Genomic DNA, 18,155 nt, shown 5'->3' on the forward strand with positions numbered 1-18,155 from the left:
ACTACACGACAAAAAGACACTACACATGGACATACACATGTATGTATGAGGATTTATTTTTTGGAAAATTTATGAATGTGTCAGCAAGACAAGATAGAGTGAGGGCCTTTAGCATCTCGGCTGCTCCATTGTTGTACTCGCTGTTGAGTTGGCCGATCATGTTATCACTACTACACAAAGAAGTATATACATATCAGATATTCATACATTCTGAAGGAATAATTTATATTGATACTTTTTTGTTTTTTGTGGGGTTATGTATTAAATAAAACGCAGGAATTTTTTTCCTATAGAATCCAATCAATAAATACCATTTGTTCAAAAGTGGGCCTCCTATTTATTTTCATCGCGGTTTTCTTTTCTTTTTTGGAAGGGTGGCTAGCTATGAGTTCAGATTATATCAGGCTGGTCATAGTGGGGAGTAACTTATACTAGTGTCATGCATATGACACTAGTCTAAGTTACTATCTTCATAGTGCAAAGTAACATAGTAGTAGTGTCATAGGTGGTTTCATTTAATAGCTTGTAGACTCATCTTGTCTTGGGAAGCGCTATGTTACAGTAACATATTATGTTACCACTTCTCATTAACTACGTGCCACATAAGCAAAAATTCCTCGAAGTGTGCTATGTTACTACCTAAGTTACTCCCACTATGACTAGCCTAACACATCCGCACATGGCAGTGCAGTCTGCATATAAAATTGCAAAATAATATGGAACTCATAAATCATAGTAAAATAGGGGCTCTCTTGGGAAGAACTCGGCTAATTAGAAAACAAAAGTTGAGAAAACATATTCAAAAACTGAGGAAATTTAAAAGGGAAAATCTTAAACTAAAATAAGACTCCTTATGTTCCAAATCAATTGAAATTCTAGATTTGTGCTAAGACAGCCTTTTAAGTTTGACCAAGTTTACCCTACAAAAAAAAGTTTGACCAAGTTTACGAAAAAATAAATCAACATTTATAACGTTAGCGAAGACAAACAGATAAATGTTAAGGCAAGGGGGAGTGCTTCGTATGGGGCCCGCGGGGGTAATACACGTGTGGAGCAGTCGAGGCATCCGATTACACGATTGGAATCCTCTACCTTTGACATACTACATTAATTTGGAAGGTTACTGCATTATATAGAGTTCTAATACATTATATGGAGCATTAATACATTATATTGAGTTTTAGTGCACTACATTAATTAAGCAACTGTTAATGGTACGATTGGAATAATCTGTCTTTAATATACTCTATTAATTGGAAAGGCTACTAGTATTAATACATTATATATAGTTTTAATGTACCGCATTAATTAAGTTATATATGGCAAATCTTAGTGCATTACTCTACTCTGTTTCGTGAGGAAAAAAGAGGCTTGCGGCTGTATCGTCATGCCTTCTCCACTCTCTTTCTATCACCAGCTGTACCTTCTTTTTTTCTCGAAAAGGGGAAAGACCTTCTGAAGAGCGCAAGGTGCGTGCGTGCTATGGAGAACGGCAACGCCTTACCTTCTGGTGTCAGCAGGGACACTTTGCCCCAGGATTTCCCCGCGGGGATGAGGGTCCTCGTGGTGGAGGACGACCCGAACAACCTCGAGGACTTGACGCAAATCCTCGAGAGGTGCGGCTACAAAGGTACCTTGGCGGCCATCTTAGATCTGCTCGCCTCAGTTTTGCATGTCTCTTCTACCTGTTCTTGTGAGATCTGGATCACCTTCTACATACGTGTTTGTGTCATGCAGTGACGGCGAAAGCGTCGCCAAGAGAAGCGCTGAAAGAGGTGGAGGAGAACGGCGAGGGCTTCCACTTCGACATCATCATGACCGTCGTGCATGGTGGCGAAGGAGATGGATTCGATGGCTTCAACCTCCTCGAGCGCGTTCGGGATCGTTACCCGGTCATCAGTGAGTATTCGATATGTCGCACATATATGCATGCATGGTTACTGTGAGGTTAGTAACAGTACATACTGATGTCTTCCCCTCCGAGATTGGATGTCCCTCCCTGTTCTCTTCTGTTTTGCGTTCCCCAGATCTGCCCGAAAACCGTTTCTTAAATATCCGAAGATCCATAACTCCGATTGCGCTGAGATTTTAACACGATTTTTTTTCCGTATATGAGCTTCCTTGCGCCTGAAGTAGAGATCCAACCGCGACGTACGAGGTGAGCACAACCCACCACCGCTTGCCTGGGCCCTGGGGCGCGCCCTGGTGTATCTTGGGGGCCGCGGGCCCCCGTTTGTGTTGATTCCAACTCCCCACAATCACAAATATTCCAAAATAATTCTTCGTAAATTTTTATCGCGTTTGGACATCATGTGATATGGATAATCTGCGAAACAAAAAACATGCAAAAAACAGGAACTGGCACTGGGTCAATAGGTTAGTCCAATAAATCAGATAAAATGTTGCCAAAAGTATGTAAAAGTTGTATACTATTGGCATGAAACAATAAAAAATTATAGATAAGACGGAGACGTATCAGTGGCCGGGGGTGGAGCGCCGGAGGTGGAGGAGGATTAGAAGGCAGGGTCGTGTGGTTTGTTTTAAATCTCGTATGTACCGGTTCGGTTGACTTATTTCAAGGATTGCGGGTTGAATACTAAAAACTATCAGGACTTTTCTATAAAATGGTGCTTTATGGTTAGGTAAAGATAGAGATATTGAGTTTTAGTGCACTACATTAATTAAGCAACTGTTAATGGTGCGATTGAAATCATTTGTCTTTAATATACTCTATTAATTAAAAAAGGCTACTGGTACTAATATGTTATATATAGTTTTAGTGTACTGCATTAATTGAGTTATATACGGCAAATCTTAGTGCATTACTCCACTCTATTTCGTGTGGAAAGAAGAGGCTTCCGGCTGGCTTTATATATCTGAGCTGTATCTTCAGACCTTCTGCACTCTCTTTCTATCACCAGCAGTACCTTCTGAAGAGCGCTAGGTGCGTGCTTGCTATGGAGAACGGCAACGCCTTCCTTTCTGGCGTCGGCAGGGACACTTTGCCCCAGGATTTCCCCGCCGGGATGAGGGTCCTCGTGGTGGAGGACGACCCGAACGACCTCGAGCACTTGACGCAAATCCTCGAGAGGTGCGGCTACAAAGGTAACTAGGCGGTCATCTTAGATCTGCTCGCCTTAGTTTTGCATGTCTCCTTTACCTGTTCTTGTGAGATCTGGATCACCTTGTACGTACGTGTTTGTGTCATGTAGTGACGGCGAAAGCGTCGCCGAGAGAAGCGCTGAAAGAGGTGGAGGAGAATGGAGAGGGCTTCCACTTCGACATCATCATGACCGTCGTGCACGGTGGCGAAGAAGGAGATGGATTCGATGGCTTCGACCTCCTCGAGCGCGTTCGGGATCGTTACCCGGTCATCAGTGAGTATTCGCACACATATGGATGCATGGTTACTGTGAGGTTAGTAACAGTACATACTGATGTGCAATCCTGCATGTGTTTGTGTAGTTTTCTCCGCCGACTATTCCAAGGAGATGGTGATGAGGACAATCAATGAAGGCGCCTGCGACTTCTTGCCAAAGCCTATGTGCTACCAGGAGGTGCGCAATATATGGTTCCATGTCGACATGCAGAGGGGATTAGAAGTGGACGACCCCGACGAGGGGGTAGAAGGTGCGTCACATATGTTTCTAACGGATGGTCAACCATCTTTACTATCTCCACCATGTTTGGCTGTTTGTGGTGGCTCCATCGTACGTGATCCTTTTCTACTCTGTTAATTAGTTTCTGGGTACTTGTTGAAGATTTCACTTGTAACATGCAAGCATTTCCATGTATATGCAAGCATTTCCATGTATATACAAGATATATATAGGTTTGCGAGTGCCTGTCTTAATGTAACGAGGGAGGCGTCGGCGTGGCGGCAAGCAGGCATGCGTCGGTGGGAGTGCCGCCTCGGCATCGGCATCGTCCTGCACGGGCGAGGCATGGGCGTGGCCGTGCCCGGCGTCCGTCGTCCTCGCTGTGCACATGCTTCTAGCCGTTGGCCAAAAATATGTCTAGCAAGACTATGTGCCCTCAAAATTGACATCTCTCTCTTCAAAAATGAAAGAGCAGTGCTGAAGCTGGCTCGAGGTAGCTTTAGGGCACGCTTGGTTCATTAGCTAGCCTTGATAACGCTTGCGTATGTGTTGAAGTACAATATGCAAGTGTGGGGCTGGGCCGCAGCGTGCGTTTTTGCACTGAGCTGGAATGTGCCGAGCCTAGCTTGGCCCATTCACTTGTCAGGCCTGGCGAAGCTCTGGCCGAGCCCAAAACCTCTGTGACCCAGTCACGCCTTAGTTTGGATGGTCATCAGAAAAGCAATTTTACTATGCACGGGATATTCTTTGCATGGATCCATTGTCCATAGTCTTTTTGAGTTTCATGCTATTTGTCGACTGTTTTCAAATTTTGTCTTTGTTTCAAAGCTTTACATTGGGTATGATTAATATATTTCATTAAAGGAATGATTTCAATCGAGCTTGGCCTAGTAAACTAGCCCCGATCGATGTAGTATAATGAAGGTGCGATTCCAATCAGGCAGCTGATTGCGCGCTTGCGTTGATGCCGCAGTGGGCCTTATGTGAAGTGCCCCCCTTGCCTTATCCCTATCTATTCATCTTCCCCTACTCACCCCCCTCCCTCACCCCTCCTACCTCACGCTATACTCCATCATCACCTACCAAATCTCACTTGCCCCGATCACCTCTTCCATCTCTAGGCTATCATACCACCACCGTCCGCTAATCCACATGACACGTGCTACTTCAAGGGCGGTGTCATGTTGCTGCAACCTAGGGCCACCGCGCCGCAAGGGGCTGCCCATTGCTGCAACCCACTAAACCACCGCTTGCTGAATGGAGGCGGGCTACACATTCCAATTGGTTGTTTTACGAGAAAATTGAGATGGCTAATGTAGTAATGTATTGAATGAGTTTATTTCGCGGAGTAGGACTAATTTTCCTATTCAAGTCTTTGGCTAAAGGTGAAGTATCATTCACGACCCCACGAACAACTTTTCTAGTTTTTGTCCTCTTCAAGTTCTTAACATGTATTTTTCTAGGCGTTTACCGAATCGAAGGTTCACATTGAGTGTAGGACAATCGTACTATGAAATGCGACAAGAGCTAAGTACTTTGTTTTAAAACCAAAGAATAGATTATAACACAAAGTCCTCCAAAGTCGAATATCCAATTATGAGCCTAGGCTCATTTGCACCCGGTGAACAGTAAATTAAAAAAAATACTAGGAAAATTAAAAAAATTCCAATTTTTGCATGAAAGATATTGGAATGAGTGAGGTGCATGCCAAATTTCCATGCATTTGGACACCGAGTAGCTCTCAGCAAAAAAAAAAGATTCGAACAGTGCACAAGCAGTAAACTTTTTCACAGACCCGAAATTTGTCCTTGTTGCTGAGAGCTACTCACATATCCAAATGTTCTGAAATTTGGCACATACATCACGCACCCAGGCATCTTTCTCTACAAAAAATCGGAATTTTTTGAATTAATTTAGTATTTTAAATGATTTTTTGTTCACTCACGGGCTCATCTGAGTCTGAGAGCCAAAACACCTCACTCCTCTAAAATCCACTTCCTAGCCATTCCCCTTGTATGGGTTTCTCTAAGCCCCGGTACATCTGAAGATTTATCTTCCCATACTATGCGCCACTTTGGGCTATTCATACTCAGAGAAAATATCGAGTTTCAATACTTAATAACCGCTATTCATTTTTTTCTGGAACTACCGAGAAATCCACTTTGAAGCATTTTCTGTACTTTGTCACTTTCTACCACAATACTTCTCGTCGGCAATTTCGAGTTGTCATGATTTATTTTTCTGTCGGGCAAAATATATGCCCGGTAATTTCGCTTCATTTCCAACTGAAACTTCCGTGCTGCTCTTTACTGTAGATTCTTATTCTAAGAACTACTCCCTCACTATGGTACTACCAAGCAATTGGTTTTACATGGTATTTTCTGAGTCGTTCTGCCTTTGCCGAAAATGTGTTATCTTTTTCAGCCAAAACTTCTACTTCTTCATTCATTGGTACTTCTGAGTGGTTTACTTAGTGAGAGTGGTTCTTCTACACCCACTCTCGGTGCACCCACAAAAGAAAACATATCAAAACATTTCGAAAAAAAATCTGAAACTTTATGAAAATGATCATCAACAAATGTTAGAGAGGCTTGCAAAATTTGGTGGTCAAATAACATTTGAGGAGCTCTCTACAAAAAAGAAAAATTCACTGTAAACTAGTCAAAATGTAAGTGCACTGTTTGAGCAGATTTTATAATTTTATCTTTTTTGTAGGGAGCTTCTCGAAAGTTATTTGACCACCAAACTTTGCTAGCCCCCGTAACATTTGTTGATGATCATTCCCATAAAGTTTCAGAATTTTTTGAATTTTTTGCTATGTTTTCTTGTGTGGGTGCACCGAAGGTGGGTGCAGCCACTACTTTCCCTTACTTTATTTGGTCCTGAATATTGTTGTGGCCATTCAAATTTATTTGAATTGTATTGGTTGTTCCATAAACTACTACCAGTCCTTCCAAGCATGGTTACTTATTTTTTGCAGGAACATCTATATTTTGGAACTTATCCATAAATAGCCTATCATACCCATCCATGGTTGCAACCATCCCTTTCCACCCTTAGTCATTTCACTCACTCAGTCCACCTCTTCAAGCCACTCCACTCCATCACACGTAAGAAAAGAAGTTTTGGGTGGTTCCATGTTCACTTCTTTGATTCTTCCAAGGCCAAGAACTCCCCTTTCTTTCATACCCACATCTCTAGTTCATCTCTTTCATGAAATTCCTATTCTTGTGAGAGCGACCCCTTTGATTCTTGAGGGAATTTTTGATTGAAGATCATTCTGGGAGTTCTTATCAAGTGACTTTTCTTTGCTTATTACTCTTGGCTGGTGAGCGCATCCTAGATGGTTAGGGGTCACTTGAGATATTATCATGTTCTATAACTAGATGCTTGTTAAGTACTTATGCTTGTGTTGTCCTTGTTGTCTTGTGCTAAAAACTTCCTACCCTAAAATTAGGATATAATTATTTTATAGCACTATTCACCCTTTCTAGTCCTTAGACCTTAATCCAAAGACCGCCCGTGTTAGCTGCAAGTGGTGCAAGAGTTGGCAGCCATCACAAGTGCCAGAGTGAGCTCAAAATCGACAATGCTAAGCACACTAAAGATGTCGGTGCGCAAGAAGCGCCAACTTGATGTCGTGTTCATCGGTTGTTATAGTCATCAACCGATGAGTAAGACATCTGAGCCCTTCTTTCAGATGATGGTGCCTGCTTCTAAGATGAGGGGGCTTCATGGCACCATCTTTTTTTGACTGAAGACCCTCAAGAACGTGGTCAACCTTTTTCATTCTTTTGGGTAAGGCAGAGGATGGCATGGTGGACGATCACATTGTCATCGCTATCTTGGAGCGCACCGTCATTTCTCTTCGGTGCACTCATATGCACCATGAGTTAGAGTGGAAGTATCAAATACATGTCTCCTTAATAACTTGATGACAAGTTGTACCAGGGTTGTGTGTATGTGTCACTACAGGTATCAGGAAATTTGCCGTCTGTGGAGCTCTTTCTATTAGCTTTTTGTCGGGGCTGACGGCAAAATAGAGAAAAAGTGACGGCAAATTTCTAATGTCGGCAAAGAGCTCACTTTGTTGTCTGTTTTTATTTGACAGGCAGCAAAGAGAGACTTTGTCGTATGTTTTTATTTGACCAGCAGCAAAGACAGACTTAGCCGTCTGTTTTTATTTGACTGATAGAAAAGATAGACTTTGCCGTTAGTTGTTTTTGGTTGTCGGCAAGAGAAAGCACATCCCGCGGATCGATCACGTGGCACCACACCACCACCACGCACGCACGTACTTGCCCAACGCCACCCCCACGTGCACCTCTCTCCCTTCTCTCTTTCTCTCCTTCTCCCGGCGCCGCACCACCTCCCACCCCACACCGTTGCACCATCTCCCTCCCCGCGCCGCTGCACCACCTACTGCCCCACGCCACATCGTGGCTGCACCTCCATCTCGATGCATGCCGCCGCACCACCTCTTGCCCCGCCCTGCGTTGCCACACCACCTCCCGCCCCATGTTGCGCCGTCGCATCACCTCCATCCCGGCGTTGCTACACCACCTCTTTCCCAGCCCTCGCACCGCGCCGCCACACGACCTTCCTCCCGGTGCCGCCCGAGGACCTCCTTCTCGTTGCTCTTTCCTGACCCGAGACAGCCGTCTTCTCCTCGCCGGAGGCCGACGCTGGTGACCGAAGCCACCGGAGCACCGCCGCCCATCGCGTGTCTCCATCACCTTCCTCCTCCCTTTCCTTTATTCTCCCGGCTCTTCCTCTCTCCAGTGTTTCTCTCTCTCCCAGATATGTGTCTCTCTCTCTCCTCAAAGGACATGGCTACCACCCGGAAGCTCCCTCCGTCACCTGTGACTCATCGTCATCCTGCCGAAGTTCCCTACACATGGATCCGTCTGACCATGCAGCTTGCAAAACTCCCTGACGACAAGACCCGAGGCTCGCCTTTGCACTTGCACCTTGAATCCGCACCTCCTCCCTGGCACTACCTCAAACCCAGCGCCAACACCCCGCCTCCTTCCCATATCTATGCCGCATGGCGTCTTCCCCATGAGGAGCATGATGCAATGGCCCTATCTCTCTTTAGCCTCGACAGAGCAGGCGAGCAGCGCCCATTTATTTGCCGTCTATGATGTTTGAGGCTAACGGCAAAGATGGAATTTGGCTAATGGCAAAGATTCTTTTCTTTGCCATCTGTTATTATTCGGCTAATGGCACATACGGAGTTTGGCTGATGACAAAGACTTTTCCATCCACCCGAGGAAATACTCATGGCAAAGTAGCTCTTTTCCGACTTTGTTTATCGTCAGCAAGTTGACGACAAAGAATGTTTAAGCAGACAACAAATTTCCTGATTCCGGTAGTGTGTGTTTTCAACTGCTTGGATGCATATTTGTGTTGTCCTAGCAAAACCATTTCTCTTAGGTGCATTTGTGGTGTTCTACCTTGATCATCAGCTCCTTAGCGCTGGTGATGTTTTTTCCAATGAAAGAAATTACAAAGCTCACGATCATGGTGTGGATCATTCGTCATTGGGTTCTCCTTGAAAAATTATGCCAAATGTCTAGCAAGAGTTCTCCTCGCTCGCGACCCCTCCCTCATACGACTTCAGGGGACAAATCTCTTGACATCTCTAGTTCCAATGAACACACTTACGCTAGATGTTTGGAAATACATTGTTTTTCTTTCCACCAAAAACTGAGAGGTGGGATTATCATCTCCTAGAGCCTTCGATCTTTTATGGTGTGCACTCATCTCAATAGATGCACAACATCAGCACCACCTTATGCTCCAACACTCTAGGATGCTCCCATGCCTAACACATCGACCGTTATGTACTTAACTAGGTTGTAGAGCTCACTATTGTATTAATATGTGATGTCTATATATACATGACCCAGAAACGTAAATATAATGATTTCCAGAAAATTTCCTTGCATTAGAGTAGTTCCTTTCTAATCCGTCACAATGAGTGAGAACTCTGTTGCGTCCCCCACTGGCACCAAGTCCATTGTCAAGTCCTCTGATAGCAGCAACCTTCTGATTGTCCATGTCAGTGTAAGAAACCCTTCCTTCTCTCCTCCCTCCATGCATCAGACCAATATCACCATTCAAACTCAACTTGGCTACCAAAAACTACACCAAGTAGAAGCATCTCTTTCAACTCGTGGACACCAAATTCAACAGCCTTAACCTCAAGAATGAGTATGATCTTGCATCTTGAGACATCAAGTGGCGCAAGGAAGATCTCACCATCATCATGTGGCTCTATGCAACGATATCTAGTGAGCTATACGATGTGTACATGTCAACAGAGAACGCGGCCAACACGATGTGGTAGCACCTGCACATGTTCTTTGATGACAAGGTTACTAAATGCACGATCCACATTGGCACCAATTTCTAGGCAACATTTCAAGGTGACTTGATCATCGCCACCTACTACTGGTGCCTCAGGGCGCTCGTCCACTCCCTTGCCAACAATGATAAATTGGTAATCGACAACTCTCTCACATTGGTGATGATTTGCGGCCTCGACCACATATATCAGGTGATGGCCTCCATACTCCACCTACATTTGCTCTTTCCCCCGTTCGTCTAGGCACACTCATCATTGTTTCTTAAGGCAATCACAATGTATCGGCACAAGCACACCGAGGGCACTCCGACACTCACCATCAACAACGACTCTTGCCAAAAAGTGGCAATATAATTCCCAACTTCTACGAGCATGGCAGTAGGTAATGAGACAACGAATGTCCTCCATAAATGACCATTTGAATCACGGTTGTCCCAGTGGAAGCTCCTCGGAGCATAGGCGCATCAGAAGTCATAAACGTGGCTCACCCAACCACATGGGCCATGGACAACATGGACATCCCTAGTTTCCTTGGTCGGTAAAACTCGCTCCATGGTTGGCGACCTTCCCACTAAAGCCAGTGGCTTGGTGCTTGGATGCTGCCCATTTCTGGTGGTTCTATCCTCATCCAAGGACTCCATCCCAAGCCTATGTCGAGGTATTCTTAAATCATACTGGCTTTAAAATAATGTTGCATGCTACATGATGAAAACTGGAATAAGAAATGTCTCACTAGCCCAACTCCACCGACGATTGGTTCATGGACCACGAAGCATCCTCGGACATTGATGAGACAAGTCTTGTTCCCGATTAATGCACACTCCCCTTAATATTATAGTTGGAAATGGTTCGAGGCTCCCCATCATAACTATTGGATCCACTACTCTTGTTATTCCTTTGATCTCAACAAATTTTAGTTTCCTCATCTATTATGAAGAACTTCATTTTATTTAATAATTTTATTGTGATATTTAGTTTTCATTTGAATTTGATCCCTATGGTTTCTCTTTCAAGGACCTAGCAACCATGAGAATCCCCCTGAGATCAAATAGCTCGGGAGACATCTATGACTTCCGCTCGATGAATAAAGGTGGCACCATTGTTTGCTCGGCAACCAGCTCTGGCGACCTCTGGCATTGAAGTCTTAGGCACTCGGGGCAAGCTTCTGCTTCTGTAGTAGCTACAAAATTACTTCCATCATGTAATAAAAAAAATCGGCAAACTCTTGTTTGTGATTCTTGCCAATTTGGACGACAACCCTACCTGCGTATTGATTCTTCCTTTTTTTTACTACTACCCCTCCAAAAAATACATTATGATTTGTGAAATTTTCCCATTGTATTTTCCCTTTTTACGAATTTTATGTCATTATTCTTGATGAGTACTCACAATATTTCCGAACTAGTCCATTACATAACAAGTCTCTCGCCGATATTACCCTCCAACGCTTTTACACCCTTGTGCTTAACCAAGTCCATGTTTCTCTCAAATAAATGGAAAACAATAAAGGTGGTGAAAAATTCATCAACCACAAGCTACAACTATTTTCTCTCCATAGTCTTCTTGTCGAAACAATCTATAGTCGCCAACCTTTATGTTTCTTTGACTGCACAAGTACCCATATGGCCTTAAGAAAGCACTCAGTGCCTGGTCTATCCGGTTCAGCACTCATCTCCTCTCCCTAGGCTTTGTTGTGTCCTAATTTGGCTCCTCGTTATTCACCTTTCACTAAAACAATGCCACCACCCACCTTGCCTTATATGTCGTTGGCATTATTCTCACATGTAACACCTTTTCGCAAGAAACAATACGCTTTACAGACTCGCGCTTGCATCCATGCTTAATGCCAAGCCCATCTCCACCCTCGTTGACACCCAGTCCATACTATTTTCCGCTGATGGCCATCCCTTAGGATCCATCAATTTATAGAAGTCTTGTTGATGCATTGCAGTACCCAACTCACACCCAGCCTCAAGGTGTCCCGAGATTACCATGTTTCCTTGCTGCAAGAAATTCCCTTCTGCACTCTTCTTGTCATCCTGTTGAAGAGATCCACCGCCTTGGGCATCACCGTCATTCGAGTGAAGTCCTCGCTGATCATGAAATTGCTCGTTTCAACTTAAATCACCGGATTTCGCAACCAGATCACCCCTTTCTTCTCTTGGATTTATGAGTCTAATTCGGTCTCCTTCATCTGCATTCCTACGATATTTATAATTACCGCTCCCTTCATTACTGAATCTCCCAGCGCCCCTGTGTTTGCCAAAGTTCTCAACCATATCCTCACATACAAGTCGCCGGCGGCTCACAGGGAAACCCTAACTCGCAAGAGAACTCACTCTCATCCACAACCTACGATAAAGGCTAGCTATTTATAAGTAACCAAAAGTAATGGAAAGGGGATTGCCAAAATATATTTTTAACCCACCAAGACCAGGGCCTTCTGGATCAAAAGAGACAATTATATCTAGCCCAAGAACACACTTGCTATCAACTTGGTTTTCAATTATCTCTATAGATTTCAATTTCCCCCCATTCCCCCCAAGGCAACTGACAACCTCACAATCATTCAAAACTAATCTCCAAATTCAACCATCTCCTCGGACCAAAAATCAGGGACGCCCGAGATCTTTTTGGCATCCAAATGGTTCTTGACTTTTATCCCACAACTAATAAACTTTATAAAATCTCCTTATCTTCAATTTTGCTGAATTCACTTAGAGCAATACCATATCCTGAGACACGTGAAGATGTCTTGCATCATTTTTTGTTTTCTGGATTGCAATTTACCAACTTGTAACATCCCAAAATTCTAAATTTTGTAATGTTATATTAAATAAATAGTTGATTGATTGTTTGATTGTGGAGTGGTTGCTTGTGTGAAATTGAGTGAAATTTGAAACTTTTTGAAATTAAATGAGAGAAAATAAAAGGACTTTCCCAAACTTTCATTTTGCATTTATGATCTCCATGAATCTTTTCAAATACAAAACCCTAGAGAGAAGATGATATGACTTCTTCCATTTAATTAAATGAAAAAGGGGTTTTGGAAAATATTTGAATTTTATTTGGAAATATTCCAAATTCAAAAACTTTGAGCAACTCAATGATTTTCATGAGAGAAGATAAAATGACTTCTTCAAAACATATGAAATATGAATTGGGAGTTTCAAAGAATCAAATTTAACGTCCCTTTGAAATTATTTTCAATTTGGAGATATTTGGTTTTTATTCAAATTATTTTTATCCAAAAATACAATATATGGAAATTAGTGTAAAATGATTCCCTACAGTAGAAAAATGGAGAGAAACAAATTTGAAATTATTTTGGTATTTTTAAAATGATTTTTACTAGGTTTTATTGCAACAGTAGCACTGTTTGCTTTATTTAAATTTTTGTGTATTTTATTTGATGCTAGAAAAATGATCACATTGTAAAAAGTCTTTTTCTAAAAGTTTTGATATATAATATGCCTATGGAAACTTTTTATTTATTCTATTCGTATTTTCTATTTACCCCTTTTCCGTTCTTATATAAAAAACTGTACGAATGACCGACTGCTATCCCTCACCAGCGTGCGCAACATAGCCAGCAGGCCGGGCTATATTATTTTTCCGGTTGTACTTCAATTTATTTATTTTCTATTCAAAAAAACTATAGTTTTCTTTTCTAAAGAAATGGTAAGAAAAAAAACTCTGCGCACACACATGCGCGCACACGCGCAGGCCGGCCGAAGGCCCATGCGGCGGCATTTCTTTTCTTTGTTTTCCTATATCTCTTTCATCTCCTCTATATTTAGTCCCACATTACCTACCCATTGACACCTAAACCCCCTTTTCCCCTATAAATATAGACCCATAAAGCCTCCAAAAAATCATTCGATTCGGGTAAAATCATTATTTTGGTTTGATTAGATTCACTAAAGAAAAATATATTTCTGCTCTCCGGCGAGATTTCTGCAAGTTGTCTCTTTTCTTCGAAGTCGTCTTTTCTCTACCTTATAAACGTATCTTTCTTCATTTTTTTATACTTCCGTAGTTTATTATTTCTAGACTAGTACGGTAAAATAATTAGATTATCAATTAGTCTATGTATTTATACATTAGACCTAGAATTCTTTTAGCCGTAGCTTGGCCCTGATTTTTCAAATAGCTATAACTTTTTACTCGTTCATCCAAATCAGATGAAACCACCACCTATAGTTTCGTCTTGTTTTCACCTATCCAGTGAACCTATCATATCAACTTATTCAAAATTTTAAATTTCGAAATTTGCTCAGATTCATATTCAAACTTCTTTTGATCATAACTTGAGTTTCGTAACTCCGATTTGGTTGATTCTTTTTGCAAATCGAAGCTCTTGACCTAAACTTTCTGATAAGACCAAATCCACCTAATTTTGGTACTGTTAGGAATTGTTTTCTGTTGCAAGAGTTAATTACTTGTTTTCGAAGTTTTCCGAGATCTTTTCTTCGATTCTTTTGCATGAGTGCTTATGTATGCAATTACTTGGTCGCGATAGAGTGACCGGAGTGTGACGAGTAGAACTATCAAGAGTTATGAGTGCGAATCATGTTCATCAACAGTACAAGGCAAGTTCACACTTTGATCATACTTTTCATATCCAGTTTTTATGCATTAGTTTCAACCATCAAAGATTGCATGAGTAGGATTGATAACATGTGGGTATTGTGAAGTAGTTGATGAGGTAGAACATATTGTCTTATATTCAAACCTAGGGAGTTACTACGTTATGCTTACTGCTATGCTATGCTCGTAGACGTGGTTTGGTTTTGAGAGAATTCATGAAAGATGTGAGAGTTATTGTTAACTAAGGTTTAACTTAAGGTGGCTACTTTAATACACATCTGGATGGATTGGTTGGGGCACCCTGGAGCACCCAGTGGTTTTCCCGGGCACCTGGAGAACCCAGTGCTTGCCCAAGGGACTCCCGGAGTACCCGTGTGATCACGCTATGGAATGCCACCCAGGCTCAAAGGGATCATAAGATTATTCATGCTAGAAACTTCCGTGTGCAGCCACAAGCCATTATGGGATCTGGCATAGTTGAATAAGTTGTGGGAAACCTTTCCATGATGGGCTAGCAGATGTAGGGGATTGTAGGTGTACCGGGCTATCTATCGGTTAAGGGGACCTCTTCGGAAAGACTGTGTCTCGATCATCCGTTTCTCAAACATCATGCAGTGCGAGAAATTCAATGGAGGAGATCAAGTCTTGTGGGGAAAAGTGCGCAAACATCTGCAGAGTGTACAAACTAATCATGATTAACCGTGTCCCCGGTTATGGACATCTTGAGTATCTGGTACTTGAATTATTGATTTGATCTCATCACTTTACTTAATTAATTTGTGGGGTTATACTTATTATTTTGGGATTGAGTTGGAGGAACCTTCTCAATAATTTTCAACCAACTTGGTAGTTAAATAAAATATATTCCTTTGTTGTAAGAAAAAATTAGCTTTATGCAAAAATAAACTTAGAGCCTCCACCAGCCAAATATGCATGTAGTGATAGCCATTATTCAGCATTGCTCTACAGTGTGAAATTGCCAGTACATTCAATGTACTGACCTACATGGCTGCAACATCTCATGTTGCGGGAATCTTACGACGAGTAAGTGATACGTTAGGGTTACGATTTCTACACTCAACTTTGCCGTTGGTGTTGATGGGAATCCACAACTTTATTATTACTTCCGCTATTTGGATTGAGGTAATAGTATTTACGTTATTTATACATGTGATTTACCTCCGTTATAAATCCTCGAGTACTGTATGTGTCAGCTTACCGATCCAGGGATGACACTTAAGCACAGAGACTTGACCGTCTGAGGTCGGGTCGCTACACAACTCAACTTCTTCTATGTGCAATTCTCTCTTCACAATTCCGCAAAGGAGAATGCAGATATCTAGAGAAGCAACAAAAAGGGCCTTCATATCCGAACGACCGCACTTCCTCGTTGTCGGAGTCATCCCCACCCAGCAACCAAAAGCCATTGCCGGCATGGGACAACCCTACTCCGTTGCAGTGGAGCAAGCCAAGTTCAGTAGACGGGGGCAACACCGCGGGAAGGGCGGTGACCTCCTTGAGTTTTGTTGCATGGACTCTGGGATCGTGTTCCACAATCAAAACGAGCATCTCCCTTGTCCCTGGCAAAGGGAGCACCATCACCACTCCAACCTTGAACATCGTTGGGCCTGTGGGGGCGTGTCGATGATATTGGAAATTGCGCCACTTCCACTCCTATTTCGGATCCTCTGATTCCGCCTCCTCCAAGGCCCAGATCTGTACTTGCAGAGGGATCTTGCTTAGCCCCTCCAACGACAACCTCTCACCCTCCTCCACCGCCAGCCTCTAGCAGATCAAGCACGCCGTCTCGTACAGATTGTCCTTCGTCACAGACCACGAACAGATCTCCTGCATCCGATTCATCTTCACCTTATCTCCGCTTGCGATATCCAATATCTTCGACTCCATCTTCAACCTCTAATCTGCCACCTCTCATCAAAAGCAGTGGAGAACGCGAACTAGACAGAGATGAGAGATTTTTGCTGCCGCAAGGTGGAATGACAATGGACTTGTGGGGGTATGGCGTAACCGTGCTCTGGAGGGGAGTAATTGCCATCCAGCCCCACCGCACATTCATGGCATCGCCCAACCTCCCACTCCTCACAGCACGCATCGCGCAAGCCACCAAGACCCGCACAATCCAGAGTCGTGCTAATCCGAGCAATGTGACAAAGGGAAATTTACCTCCAAACCTGCGCCGATCTGCTCACCGGCTAGGCAAACCCTTCCATCGCCCCCCTGCCATTCTCGTCAAGCAGTAGGAGGCGCTCCAAGTCTGCCCTGTCAGACCACGGCCCCCAGCAGTACACCAGGAGACCCGCCGCCCTGAGACTGGCAACGTAGAGAGCCGCCCAACGTGTGTCGCACGTTTCTGCCTCGCCCGTGGAACGCGTAGGGAACGACATCCGTCTGTTATTACCCTTCTCGTGGGAGTACATACTCAATTCACGCGGTCCCTTTTTATCGATGGAGTTTACATTCATTTATTATTGGTTGCAACTTTTTTTGGTATCTTACCAAGTGGACTGCTTGGTAATGGAGTTTACATTCGATAATATATAATTGGCTTATATTTAAATTATGGTGGAGATAGATGTTGCTGTTTGCTGCACTTGACACGTCTATTACTTGGAAGCCGGACAGGGATATATATGGTTCACCGTGCGCAAGAATTCACATGGTCAATTCCACTAAACGTTCAACCAACATGCATCCATTCGTGAATATGGGAGATGAGTATTTAGGCTGCAACAAATGAAACCATGTGTGCTCTTTTCCTGAAAAAAAAAAACCATGTGTGCTCTTCAAGTGACGTTTCTTTATTCTATAGCAAAATGAAATAATGGCATATATCGTAGAACCACTGAACGACATATAAGTTGCTCATATACCGAGCTTAACAAATTCGTTTCTACTCCCTCCGTTCAAAAATATAAGATCTTCTAACTTTTTTATGAATCAGATGTATTATAGACACATTTTAATATGTTTGTTCACTTATTTCAGTCTGCATGTAGTTTATACTGAAATATCCAAAACATTTTATATTTGTGAATGGAGGGAATATCTAGGAGTAGAGAATAATTGATCGCTACTTGGTGCACCAGGGACGAGGTCTTGTTTGGGGCTTTGAGCGCAGCATTTTCATCTCCCAAATGTCAAACGCGCTTCACTGTGTGTCCGCTCAAGAATGCGTGCATGCACGCGCGAAAAGCGTAATCCCTCAACCCTGCAACATTCATCCATGTGTGGACATATGTATCCAGTTGGACGACTACGTCAACTAGACCGCTCCATGCTGCTGCTGGCCACTGAGACTTCTTGCGCATTGCTTAGGGCGTGTTTGGTTGCATTGTGAGCCGGGCCTGGTTGAAAAGAGTAGATGTAGAATGAGATAGGCTGAGTAGGGCCTGGCTGAGAAGAGATAGGGTGCTTATAGAAAATCAACCTACAGTATGCTTAACTCCATATAAAATTTTGAATGGTTGTACTATAGAAAATCATCCATGCAAGACAAAACAATAATTAAGCCATTCATTTTTAGTAACCACGAACTCCATCTATCAATAATTAAGAAATCTTGAAAGTTTTAACTC

General features: G+C 43.0%; 2 protein-coding genes across 4 annotated transcripts; both read left to right on the forward strand.

Moving 5' to 3' along the window:
- The first annotated feature begins 1,461 nt into the window (after positions 1-1,461).
- Positions 1,462-11,327, forward strand: LOC109762870 (two-component response regulator ORR27-like). Of its 3 annotated transcripts, XM_040391634.3 has the most exons (5): positions 1,468-1,630; positions 1,738-3,105; positions 3,213-3,377; positions 3,466-3,630; positions 10,984-11,327. In XM_040391634.3, exons 2-5 carry the CDS (start codon positions 2,958-2,960, stop codon positions 11,019-11,021), a joined length of 516 nt encoding a protein of 171 aa, XP_040247568.1. In that variant the 5' UTR covers positions 1,468-1,630; positions 1,738-2,957; the 3' UTR covers positions 11,022-11,327. The 3 variants fall into 3 exon arrangements, with proteins under 3 accessions (XP_073356915.1, XP_040247567.1, XP_040247568.1); XM_073500814.1 differs by lacking the exon at positions 10,984-11,327 and having other exon boundaries at positions 1,462-1,630; positions 3,466-3,840; XM_040391633.3 differs by lacking the exon at positions 10,984-11,327 and having other exon boundaries at positions 1,462-3,105; positions 3,466-3,840.
- Positions 1,483-2,668, forward strand: LOC141025686 (two-component response regulator ORR27-like). The gene is made up of 3 exons (XM_073501597.1): positions 1,483-1,630; positions 1,738-1,899; positions 2,643-2,668. Exons 1-3 carry the CDS (start codon positions 1,483-1,485, stop codon positions 2,666-2,668), a joined length of 336 nt encoding a protein of 111 aa, XP_073357698.1.
- Positions 11,328-18,155: the final 6,828 nt, after the last annotated feature.

The sequence above is a fragment of the Aegilops tauschii genome, chromosome 6 (genome assembly GCF_002575655.3).
Source record: "Aegilops tauschii subsp. strangulata cultivar AL8/78 chromosome 6, Aet v6.0, whole genome shotgun sequence".
Classification (NCBI taxonomy): domain Eukaryota; kingdom Viridiplantae; phylum Streptophyta; class Magnoliopsida; order Poales; family Poaceae; genus Aegilops; species Aegilops tauschii.

Bases quoted from the DNA above. Each gene is read 5' to 3' on its own strand.
- LOC141025686 (XM_073501597.1), top strand. From the start codon at position 1,483: ATGGAGAACGGCAACGCCTTACCTTCTGGTGTCAGCAGGGACACTTTG. The intron at 1,631-1,737 runs GTACCTTGGCGG...TGTGTCATGCAG, and splicing joins CGAGAGGTGCGGCTACAAAG to TGACGGCGAAAGCGTCGCCA. The intron at 1,900-2,642 runs GTGAGTATTCGA...CTTTATGGTTAG, and splicing joins GGATCGTTACCCGGTCATCA to GTAAAGATAGAGATATTGAG.
- LOC109762870 (XM_040391633.3), top strand. From the start codon at position 2,958: ATGGAGAACGGCAACGCCTTCCTTTCTGGCGTCGGCAGGGACACTTTG. The intron at 3,106-3,212 runs GTAACTAGGCGG...TGTGTCATGTAG, and splicing joins CGAGAGGTGCGGCTACAAAG to TGACGGCGAAAGCGTCGCCG. The intron at 3,378-3,465 runs GTGAGTATTCGC...GTGTTTGTGTAG, and splicing joins GGATCGTTACCCGGTCATCA to TTTTCTCCGCCGACTATTCC.